Here is a 12,779-nt window from a genome sequence, read left to right as displayed (position 1 = left end):
AACAGTGCCAACCTAGTTCATATATAAGAAATACAAGTGTAAAAAGTGATTACTCATTCAATATCACAGATCCAAAAATACACCTAAAGCTTTCCACTACCCAGTTTTCATAAAACAAACCCAAAGACCATATCCAATCAAAACCATGCTGCTTGTGTTCATCTTTAAATGATAACAACATTCCAAATACTTCTCTAGCAGTTATGACTAGATGCTAAAAGAATAATGGGTCTAAAAAAACCCATGAGTTTGGAGGTTAATTAAAGCTAAATTAAAGGGGTGAAAGGCAAGACATTATATATAAAAGTACATTCCGCAACAGAAACTATCCAGCAGATGATACCAATACGGCCATTTAAGTGCATTTTGCACACTATCTTGACAACTAGTTAAATAAGTTCTTTTTCCATCATTTCAAACTACCTTTTATTTTATCATTATCAGTATACTTGAAGTTTTTAATCATTTATCTCTTTGGATTTATTATTTTTATTTCTATCTCTAATTTTTGTTTATATTTTAATAGAAAATATCGATAGTGAAAAATAATCTTATATTTATAAATCTAAAATTTAATATATATATATATATATATATATATATATATATATATATATATATATATATATATATATATATATATATATATTGCCTATTACCCTTCCCCCAATATAAAATTTCTAAATCTGTCCCTGACTATGTGTTCATATTTACAAACCACATCTCTTACCCAACAAATGCAAGCCTTCATGCTCGATCTACATTGAACTGTGATTCTTGAACCAAATTCTTCCCACCACAAACTGGTTTAAATTAATTTCTACAGAAGCCCTGGTAAATTTTTCATGTGAATCATTAACAGTTCGAATATCGATTTTAATCGATTTAGCTACGACTGCTACAAGAGCCAAAAAAATTGCTTTCATCCTAATAGTCCATACATAGGCTTAGAAGATAAATCCATACCAGAGGGCTATCTATTTTGACTTTTTGAGGAAAAAAATCCAAGATCTATTGCTAGATAGTAATAAATAAAAAAATGATCCAAGGACCCTAGCAATAACTTAAACTCTATCCTCTAATAAATTAAACTTCACCATATATAGAAGAAATCAGACACAACATTTACAACATCCATATCTCTTGTAGGCTTCCACACCGCCATCAACCGATCTCTCATCATATAAAAGTTCATTAATATTGTTCCCATGCTAGATGGTGATTACTATCCCCCCTCAAAGAAAAAAAAAAGGAGGATATGAGGGAAGATGGTTTATTTTTTTTTGGTTTACTATATTTTAGGTCCTAAACTTTTTAAAAAAATTGTTTTTAGTTTTTGGACTTTTTTTTATCTATATTTAGATCCTTAATTATTTTTTGTTCTTTTCTTAAATAAATTCTCACTTTTAGTCTTTGTTAATCAAAGACCAAAAATAAAGATTAAAAAAAAGTTAAAGGAACTAAAACTACAAATAAAAAATTCAAGGACTAAAAATAATCTTTTTAAAAGTTTAAAGATTAAAAAGGAAGTAAACTTTTTTTAACACTAATATTATTGTATTAGACATTTTATATTGATGTGAAATAGAATTTGATATCCTCACCACTCTTTATTCTAAAAATAAAATAAAAAGTTGAATTAATTTTAACATAAGGTATGTCATGAATCAACTATCCGAACACTTAATTTAACTATTATACACAGATAACTGTATTACTAAACAATTGTGTTTAGTGACATAATTAAGCCGTTTAACTAGCATATTGTATCATGAATAGTGTGCATATGAATATGGCTGGACAAGCAAGATATATAGGAAGGATGAAGGCGATCATCTTTGTAGGGTAGGGGATGCTACCCAATTACGAGTCTTTCCTTGGTAGCGTAGGGATGTGTAGTTTGCACTTGTATTAGTAAGTGCCCTTTAATGGTTTATTTATATTGTGGCATATATATAGAATTATTAATTATAGGTACATATAAGTCAATTCAGCTATGATATTGTATCATGATTGGGCATGAAGATATGATTGAATATGCAAGGTACTTACTTAGGAAGGGGGAATCATGAAGAATATGATTGGATAAGCAAGATACTTACTTAGGAAGGTGGGACGATGATCTTTGTGGTGGACAATTGTGAATCATTCCAGTCAATCAAACACCAAATTAACATTTGAAAGCACAGTGAAAACAAGGAAAAAGAAAAGAAAATTTGATTTTATATATCCTTAGATTTAATTATTTATTGAATAGACATAAAAATATTATTTATTAAATAATGGTTTTAGAACCCTTTTAAGCTTAATATACAAGATGTACCAAAAAAGCTTAATATTATAATATTTTTCATTAACTTTCTTTAATATTATATTATAAAATAAATCAAATAAATAAAAAATAACCGTGGTTAACTATTTAAAATCTATAAAATGTATTTAATATTTTTAATTTAATAGATAAGAAAATTAGTAAAAATATGTTGTAAGAGAATTAAAGAATACATAAGGATAGTGTATAAAAACTCAAGATAGTATTATTTCTCAAAATCTTACTTTTAAAAAAAAATGCAAATTCAAATTGTATAAAGCAATTGGTTTGCATCACTCTACACGAGAAGGTAGAGAGAGATAATCGTTAAATGCAACTTACAGAAGCAACATTGTAATTGTCATTTAATCAAATTCGTATCGTATTTTCGTACAAAAAAGGATTACACTAATTTATAGTACTAAATGCATGCCTTCTCGCGGCTAAGTTTCAAGCAAATTTGTCTTATGATTTTATTACTTAGGAGCTAATTAAAAGTGTTCACACATTGTGTGAGATCAGTAAGTATCTGCATATGAACCCGGATGTGTACGTATGCTGCATGTTATTTTGTTTTATTGTTCAAGAGTAGCACCATGTATTAAATGGTACTTTTGATATTTTAAAGGATTTTCTTTTGTGTAGGAGAATTGTAAAAAAATTACACAAAAAAAGGTGATTTCATTGTTTTTTTTTTTACTTCCTCTTACACAATAAAAATATGATTTCATTATCTATTTTGTCAATAAAATCCTATTTCCATGAAACGTGTATTTTTGGAATAGCAATTTTTTAAAGCACATGGGGTGTGAGTAGCAAAAGTTTAGGTGAGAATAGTAGTAACTCCTAGATACCAATCTCAGCGTACATGCCTACATGGCCCATGGTTTTCGGCCTAAGGTCTTCACCGACACGACATCCCATGTTACCATTTTCCATTTTTTTCTTTTTACACAAAAAAAGAAAAACAAAAAAAGATTCATTAATAGCGGTACCTGCGAAAAGGTTTGACGAACGTGATATTACGCAGTGCCAACAGGCATATAAAATCATGAATTATTACAACTCATCATGAACAAAGTTGCGTCTTTGTTCTTCTTGTTTCCACATGCTTTTTCGATTCATTCACTTTTTATTATTTATTATTATATATTTTTTTCCATCTTGGTCCCAACTTTTTTCCCTTACTCCAACCAATCAATCGCTTCTTGAACCCAGACCCACGTCGCAAATGACTTAAAGTTTGATGCTTTCAAGCATGAGATAGCATTAATGGGTTTGGTCTGCATTGAAAGGAAGGTGGGTGAGTGAGAGAAAGTTCGCTCCTTTTGGGGTTCAGGACTTGTGGGTTTTTTTTGCTTTTGCTCCACTTTCCATTGAAGTGATGAGTGATCATTTGGGGTTTAAGTATTATTATTATTGCTGCATCGGTTGCTGCTAGTACTAGTACTACTCCTTATGTTTCGGAGACTCAGATGGTTTGTGGGTCTAAATCAGAAGAATTGGTCAACCAAAAGGTTGGTCAATGTTGATCATCAACCTGGCCCTGGAACGCCAAATAAGTTGTTGCCTGTGCTTGATGCTGTGCATGAGGTTGCAATTTACATTCATAGGTTCCATAATCTTGACCTTTTTGAACAAGGGTATGCTCCACTTTTTGATGTTCTTTTGTTTACTTTTCAGTTTTCTTTTTTAATTCTGGTCTTTTATTCTTATTGCTGTTATGCAGATGGTACAAAATCAAGGTTACCATGAGATGGGAGGATGGTGAAGGCTCCTATCCCGGGATTCCGGCGCGGGTTGTTCAGTATGAAGGTGACTTGTATTCCTGATCTCTTTAAGTGTTAGTGGTTAAGTGCAGCTATTTCTGTAGTTTACTAGACTAATTTACTTTATTGAAGACATGAATTTCGGGTTTATTGTGATCCTGTGGTTGTGCCATCAAGGGTGTGTCATGTGTGTGTCAGATCCGGGCAAAAACATGTTCTTTACATGGAAATTACAGTTGGTATTTCAAGGCAAACTTATCTTCTTTTCATGTATTAAGTTGTAATAAGCACGTGAATAAGTTTTTCTTACTAAATGAATGTCTTATTGATGCTAGTTTCCAGAGGTTGCAGAAATGGTTTATTTAGCTAATCTCAAATATTTAACAACCAAGTTGTCTATGTACACATGAATTTTTTGTGGAACTTGTGGCATTTGATATTTTAAAGCCTAGACAGTCATCCAAATTTTCAGGGGTTACATAGAAGTCTTACATCTTGATTTAAGTTCATGTGGTGCAGCTGCACTATACAATTTTTGTGTGGTGTTGACTGACATTAGTCAAGCCTTTTAAATATGAAGAATGATGCATACATATTCTTCACACTCACCATCCCCCAAAACAATAAGTGACAGAAATTTGGGCTAGGTGTAAACTCAAATTTTAAGTTTCAAATATTGATATAATGATATCTAATGAATTCTTTGTTGAGTGAACGATGCATTTTAGTAAACATACATTTCTAATTTTAGGATATCAGAAGACAAACTTGTATCAAATGAACATCAGATTGTTGTTGGTTATCTCTAATTCAGTCCTGGTAATATGGAATCAAACTCATTTTGAAGTTTTTCTTCTATTGTCTGCTTCTATTATTTATATATAATTTTTTACTATACAACCAAATAGGGCTTGAAATTCTGAGAATTTGTTTTAGTTGTTGTGAGAATTCTACCATTTTTCCCTTTCTATAACGAGTTTTCCAATGTTATTTGCTGTTAGCCATATTCAGAATTAAGTTTTCTGCAACTGAATGGATGCCTGTATGCAAAACAAAATTTGAGTGGACCAGTCCTTATGGTACATTTGCACATAGTTTTACTCAACTTTGTGGTTCTCAATAAAGTGGATTGTATTGTAAATACTTTCTTAAACTCTTAATCTTACTATTTTGAATTGCAGTACCCTTTCAGTATACGTGAGACATTGATACTTACAAGCTTGATATGCTGAATAATTATTTTGTTCTTTTAGTTAGTTTGTTGTATTGCTTTATATTTGTGTTTGATGTTTTAAATATAGAGTAACATCTTAGAATCCATCCTTTTCTTTGAGCTGCAGCTCCTGAAGTGGGTTCTGACAATTTATGTAGAGTCTGGATGATTGATGATACAGACAACAGTTTTTCAACACCACCTTTCCATATTAAATATGCAAGACAGGATGTGTTTCTTTCTATCATGATCTCATTCTACCTGTCTTTTGGTGAATGTGAGGTCAGTTTTCCTCGCTATTTTTATGATTTCTTTATATAACCCTTTAATGCATGTGTATGCAATGGAGGAGGTTCTTTTTCGTTTAAACAAACAAACAATTTAAGGATGTCTTGTTATTTCATAACTATTGGATATGTTTTCTTCATGAGCTCATGGTTATTTGAAATACATTTCTACTTCTGTCATGCAAAGAATTTGGACAAATTTGTTGTGTTTTTGAGCCACTTAGGATTATTTTCTATTCATTTGCTTTCCAAGGGGATTTTAATCCTTCTCCCAGTTATACTTTCTCTCCTTTCTTTCTAATAAATGTTTTATTAAAAAAGAAAACTGTTGCGACTTCTGCTTTATTGATGTGCACTCACTAGCTCTAACTTTTTTTTTCATGTGTCATAAATTTCTAATAACTATACACACAGGGACAATCCTCTGCTGTTATCTTGAAGTTTGAACTCATGCATGCTCCTATAATTGAAACTGGGTTAGTTGATGATTCTCTTTCCCGTTTTGGGTGCAATTGTGTACTAAACACATTAATATAAAATAATATTAATTTTGAGTTAGATTTTATTATTATGATAATGTGAATTTGAGGTTTTGAACTCTGAACTTATTGCATCATTGTGCAGGCCTGAGTTACTAGGTTCACTGGATGCATATGCTGCTTCAGTTCATGAATATAAAATCCCCCCTAAAGCTCTCCAGGGATTACATTCATATTGTCCTGTTCATTTTGATGCTTTCCATGCTGTCCTTGTTGAAACAAGCATTCACATCAGTCTACTAAAAGCTAGTTATCACACATCTCGACAGAAGGTATCCAGGTTTGTCAGAGTTCCAGTTTTTGAAGTTCAAATATATGCTCTAGTTGCATCATTACTGTTAGAATATCATGAATATATAACAAGAATCAGTTAGTCCTCTAAGTGAGGAGTAATCTTTGAAGTTGTTTGATTAGGGTTAGGTGTTTGATTGTATTATTTGGCTTGGTCTAGCACTACTTATGTTATACCTAATTATTAGTTTAAATAGGCATTGGTGATTGACTGCTTGATTTTGTATATACATTAAATCAAATCTAATCTCATATTTTTCATTAGTATTACCATGTTCTCTTCCCATTCACTATCTAAACCTTATAATTTTAACAGCCATAACTTATATATGTTTTTTTTTACTGTTGTACATAATACATTGTTTTAACTGTTGAATGATATGATTATTTGAATTATACCAGTGATTCCAGAGGTTCAGAAGGTGCTTATGTTGAAGATTATGTTGGGTCAAACAAGGTATGGTGTCTTGTGTATAGTATAAGTTACATAATCACAGTTTCTTGTTTTATCTATGTTGTTTTATGTTGATAAGCTTAATTTTTTTTTGAGAAATCTCTTTGCTTACTATTGTAACTTATTCTTCTGATTGTCAAAACTCAAATCAGGTTATGCTCATCAAAGCATTGATGGCTGCATATGATATCCTGCTTGAAGATTTGAGAAGAATAAGCACAGGCATTGGCAAAGCTATTGATTTGACTGAAATGACTTCTGAATCAGATGCTACAGAATTGTTTGCTTCTACTCCTCCAGCATGCGTGAAAAGTATTGATGTTCAATCATCTCTTCAACTGTCTGACAGGCCACAAGTCAGTGCTGAGGTATTTAATTCTGGCAATGTGAACATTTCATTATTTGCTTTAGCTTCATTGTGTTTTAGACTATTTGCTGATTTACTACTTTCATTGTTCTAAACAGAAAGCTGCTCATCATGTCAATAATCTTTTCGAGAAGTCGCCTCAACCTTTTTCTTGGGATGACCATCTGTTAATCTCTTTCCAGTCTTTAGGAAATCAGCTCTTATGTCTCTGGAATATATTTCTAAAATTCCACAGGTTTGTTCTGATATATAATTGAAGTAATTTCATGTCCAAATAATTATTTAAGTTTGGAAGCTTTAAGGTCCTTCTAGCCCCTTTTTTTTATATATATTAATGCTTCTACAGTTAAACATCCACTCTGATCATTATAGCATAATGAAGAACTATTTTGCTTAGTTTTTTCTATTTAAGGTTTAATTTTTGCCTAGTGTTGTTAGCTAAGCTTGAGCCTGGTTGACCAGCTAAGTGAGATTAGCTTGTCCAGAATGAGGCTGCTTTTAGTTATACGTATGTTGTTGTATGGTTTCTCTTGGTAATGTGAGTACATAATTAAACTGTTATGTTGTAGGAAAAGATGCACAATTCAAGCATAACATTTTAGCTGTACATTAAGTCGATATCATCTCTTTTTCAACCTTATCATTTTACTCAGGGAAAACAAAACAAAAATACTGGAATTTCTACGTAAATCCTGGGAGATTGATAGGAGAACTGAATGGTCAATATGGATGGTGTACTCAAAGGTTGCAATGCCTCGTCAAAATATGAGCAATGGAGTTGAGGGGACATCATTGTCCCATGGCATGCATAGAAGTTCAATAATTACAAGGAGGTTTACTGATGATGTAATAATCTATTATGCAATATTCATAAAATTCATCATTGTCTGCTGTTTTTAAAATATTGGTACTCTTGTCATATGGATTTTCTTTACTGAGTCATTTTCTTCAAATATGTTATATCTCTATTCTCTTTTTCTATTCAGCCTATTCAAACTGCAGCAATGCGTGCAGAACTTCACAGGCGAGGAATAGCTCAAATGAGGGTAAGTGATTGTATTTTTCTGGAGTGCTTTGTAATCTTATAGTTTTGGCTGACTGGGATTTATGACATATGTGAATCTCATGCAGATCAACAATCGGTCACTTCAAGATATGTATATATTTGGAGATCCTCTGCTGGTTCCTATTATTATTGTAGAACGCTTGACAAACGTGTACCATTCTGCCATTGTGAACTCAAACTTCATTCCTTTGGAGGGTGAAGGGAGGCATATCCTAGAAAATGGATCCAGAGCCACAAAGAAGTTGTGTGGTAGTAGTCCACAGAAAAATGAACTTGTTTTGAGAATAGTTGTTTTTGTTCATGGATTTCAGGCATGTTTCATATTCTTGCAGTTGCTTTTATCTCCTTGATCTGTTTTGGGTTCTGTCTCCTTATTTATTGTTACTTCTGGTCTTCAATCTTTTAGACATGTCATCATTCACTGTCACTGTTACATCTGTGTACAATTTTGAAATTTGAATCCTTAATCTTTACAAAAATTATGTATACAACTTTGAATAACTATTGATGCTAGACTTTTAAGAATTTCATGTGTTAAATAAGTACTATTAGCCTTGCTTTATTGTTATGTATGTTGAAACTCCTGAAATAATATTTATCATCTCGTGTTTCCCAAAAAACATGAATATTACAAGTTTTGTAGGATAATTTGAATTATCTATAGCTTAGTTGTAGAATCTACCATTATTGGAATGTGATCCTAGTAGTGGACGTATCCATGTGGTGACATATGAAGAACAGAAAACTCACTGTTCTAATAAAAGCTACCTCTGAATTAATCTTACCAATTACTATATCAAATATTATTATACTAATATGTGCATGTATTAGTAAGAAATACAGCTGTTTCCTTTAAACAAGCATTAGCTTTTGCTCTCAATTTCTAGGAGCTTCCTTTTGTCTGCTTCAATCATTCTGCTCAATACAACTTAATTTTCTGAAAATATTCAGCTTGTTTTTGTTTAGTTTCTCAACTATTTTTTATATCAACCCTGAATAGGTAACGTGGATCTACCTTCACAGAGAAAGGCAGATATATGCAATAATACAATGTCCTTTCTTTTACTTTCCAGTCTGGTCTGATTTATTTTTTTATTATGTTTTCCTCTTTACTTTTTTGTTGATTTATTTCTGACAACTTTTAACATAAGTTCAGTTCCAGTATAAAGAAGCTGAGTATGTATGCTACTTGTTTAAGTTAATGGGGTTCCTGCTCTAATGTGTTTCCTTGGATCAGTTTTGATGGTTACTGTTACTAACTAGGTTTTGTCTTGTTTTCCATCAAACTCAAACATAACAGGGAAATCATTTGGATTTACGGCTTGTTCGGAACCAATGGCTCTTAATAGACCCCAAGATACAGTTTCTAATGTCACAGGCAAATGAAGATAAAACATCTGGAGACTTCAGAGAAATGGGATTTCGGCTTGCCCAGGAAGTGATCTTGTTCCTGAAAAAGAAGATGGATAAAGCTTCAAGAAATGGAAACTTGAAAGATATCAAGCTTAGCTTTGTTGGTCATTCTATTGGGAATCTCATTATCAGGACAGCCTTGACAGGTATCTAAGCGCAAAGTTTTTAAGGATAACTACTATTCACAAAAATTAAACTAGGGAAAGTAACATGCTTATTTTATTTTATTTAAATAATTCCAGAGAGCGTCATGGAGCCATATCTAAGATACTTACATACATATGTCTCCATATCGGGTCCACACTTGGGTTATATGTATAGTTCAAACTCTCTATTCAATTCAGGGTTGTGGATATTGAAGAAGCTCAAGGGCACACAATGCATTCACCAACTTACCTTCACAGATGACCCTGATCTTGAGAATACTTTCATCTACAATCTTTCCAAGGTATTGAATGCTTAATATTTTGCTCTTGATTATAAGTTGTCTGATCCCTGACCCATTATCTAGGTCTCCTTTTCTGCAGTCATGAAAATAATGGGTTTTTTGGGCTTTGAAAATGGAGATAAATTATTGGATAAGTGGTTACAGGGATGTTTTGTTCAAATTCATTTGCTATATCTTAATGAAGGGAATATAGGGTCATAAGTGCTGTTCAAATGCTAGTCTTACTGTTTACAGGAGAAGACACTGGCTAACTTCCAGAATGTGCTTCTTTTGTCCTCACCTCAGGTAACCTTTATATGCTTATGATGGGAATTATCATGGTTTTTAAGACCTATATTTGAACTTCTAGTTCCATTGTTTCAAAATATCCTGTATTCAAATGCTGGATCATTTCCTAAAGGGTGAAGATTGTAACTTATGTATCAACCAGAGTATAATAAATTAGATAGAAGTCTACATGGTGGAAAGCTTATATTGATTAGTATTCAAGGTAATATGGATATCATGACTATTTAGTGACTCTCTCTGCCTTTCTGCAAGGGTCTATTATCTTTTTAAATTATTTTTGTTGACTCATGATAAGGGGTCCTGGGCAAGTGATAGGATCTTGTTATATTTTCTTCTGCATAACCTTTAATCTGGCTATACTTTACTTTTATTATTTCAAGTATATCATAATGCTTCCCTTCTCATTACATCAGGATGGCTATGTTCCATACCATTCTGCGAGAATAGAACCATGTCCAGCAGCTTCTTTGGATTTCTCTAAAAGAGGGAAAATCTTCCTGGAGATGCTGAATAATTGCTTGGACCAAATCCAAGCTCACACTAACGATAGGGTGGTCATGCGCTGCGACATCAACTTCAACACCTCTTCCTATGGCAGGAACTTAAACACACTTATTGGACGAACAGCTCATATTGACTTCTTGGAATCTGACATTTTTGCAAAGTTCATAATGTGGTCTTTCCCAGATCTGTTTAGACAGTAAAGAAGGAATCTACATTCAGGCAACATTATTGATTTAGATAGATAGTGAGATTGGGACAAGACTTTAAGAACATCCGAACTAAAAACATGGCACTGTAATCAAAACAGTTCAGAGATGCTTCCAACATTGAGTTGGTAAACTTCCAACACCATCTCCTCGGCTCCTCACAGGAGGAAAAAATGGTGAATCTCATCCCTCCCAAAAATGTGTCCTCATGCGAGGCAGCAAATTAGAGGAATTTGCAGAGCAGAAAACTTGCATGGGACCTTAACCATTGTAAATCACTTTTTTTTTTTAATATAGTTATATAAATTTTCTTTTCTCAGTTATGGATGGGGATACAGCCTTTTGGCCAGTAGGCAGGGTGTAGGCATGTATGTATAATTAAAAATTAATATTCAAAGAATCATGAGTTTACCATGTCTATTCAAGTTTATAGAAGTCGCTAGTTCTTTAGGCTTAGGAACCTAGAGAAAATGTTGTACACTAACAGATGATATTCTAAGAACTTTCTAGAGAACTTTCATCCTTTTACATCAGAAAACACTTTCATTTGTCAACTGTTTTGGCACGAATGATGTTGCTGTTGTCTACTGTTTATTTCTGTTCTCTCTTCCATATAGTTAAATGTTACTACGGTTAGTATTTCTATGCTAGGGTGCAGATTAATTACATCATACTGTTCTGATTCAATATAAACAGATGTTCAATATTAAATGAACTTGTGCTTGCACAAATAAAGATTTAAAATAACCTATAAATACTTGAAGTACTCTCTGGTTAACATGGAAATTACTTTTGTGGAATAGAGGGAGTAGTTTCAGCTGTTAACAGAAAGTATTTTGGGTGAGACATAAAAAAAAAGAAGAAGCAATTTCCTTAACACTAGTCGTGAGTATAAAGACACGATTACAAGAAATTAGACATGGTAACAGAATGAGGGCGGGTTAAGTCTCCCCACGCCCTGCCTCCCCCCCCAAGTCCTTCCAGTCCCCGCCTCCAATTCTGTTGGAATCCAAAAATTAAACCCATTCCTGCCCTCGCATAGGGATTGGATTTTCCTGTCCTGCCCTCGATCCTATCTTGTTTTTTTTATTGATAAAAAATTGATAGCTTTGAACAAATCCGAATCAAAGTGTAAGGCAAGAGCACTCTCTGCCAGATTTTATCAAACAATTTACAATTAGCTCACAGGAAATGATAACTTTGACAACAGTTTCCTTTTAAGCAAATCTATTAACATAGACAGTTTTCATTAAGCTGTCTATACTTCTGCCTCTAGTACATTCCTAATATCTTGCTATATTTGAGTAAATTGCAGTTTGGGAATAGTTGGGTTAGTTCAAAATAGTTTACCAAGCTCTCATGTATTCCTCAAAGTTTATCTTCCTCATTTGATTCAACTTTAAACAAAAGTAATTGTGGTATTAGTGAAAATGGCTAGTCTATTCACTGGACATGGCAAGTCTATTCTAGTTTATTCTGTGTTATTATTTCTATCAATATTGTTTTTTTGCACAGCAAAAGGAATATCATTAATAGAACAAGGATACTGTGTCACAAGATGTGTACACAGTCCCCTGCAAGAACAGAAAGACAACCATAACTCCATAAGCAGTGAAAAAATAG

The 12,779-nt window shown here is 32.7% G+C and overlaps 1 protein-coding gene across 5 annotated transcripts; it reads left to right on the top strand.

Annotated features, from left to right (window-relative positions):
• The first annotated feature begins 3,325 nt into the window (after positions 1-3,325).
• Positions 3,326-11,710, top strand: LOC100804082 (protein FAM135B). 5 transcript variants are annotated; one of them, XM_006584932.4, is made up of 15 exons: positions 3,326-3,954; positions 4,041-4,126; positions 5,421-5,575; positions 5,995-6,056; positions 6,205-6,399; positions 6,813-6,867; positions 7,017-7,232; positions 7,330-7,466; positions 7,885-8,077; positions 8,218-8,277; positions 8,363-8,608; positions 9,598-9,856; positions 10,055-10,158; positions 10,393-10,443; positions 10,860-11,710. In XM_006584932.4, the coding sequence occupies exons 1-15, from the start codon at positions 3,770-3,772 to the stop codon at positions 11,148-11,150; spliced, it is 2,295 nt and encodes a 764-aa protein (XP_006584995.1). In that variant the 5' UTR covers positions 3,326-3,769; the 3' UTR covers positions 11,151-11,710. The 5 variants fall into 5 exon arrangements, with proteins under 5 accessions (XP_006584995.1, XP_003532627.1, XP_040873946.1 ...); XM_003532579.5 differs by having other exon boundaries at positions 9,953-10,158; XM_014778741.3 differs by having other exon boundaries at positions 3,927-3,954; positions 5,452-5,575; positions 9,953-10,158.
• The last annotated feature ends 1,069 nt before the right edge of the window (positions 11,711-12,779 follow it).

The sequence above is a fragment of the Glycine max genome, chromosome 8 (genome assembly GCF_000004515.6).
Source record: "Glycine max cultivar Williams 82 chromosome 8, Glycine_max_v4.0, whole genome shotgun sequence".
In the NCBI taxonomy this organism is placed as follows: Eukaryota; Viridiplantae; Streptophyta; class Magnoliopsida; order Fabales; family Fabaceae; genus Glycine; species Glycine max.
This window is presented reverse-complemented; position numbering and strand designations above follow the sequence as displayed.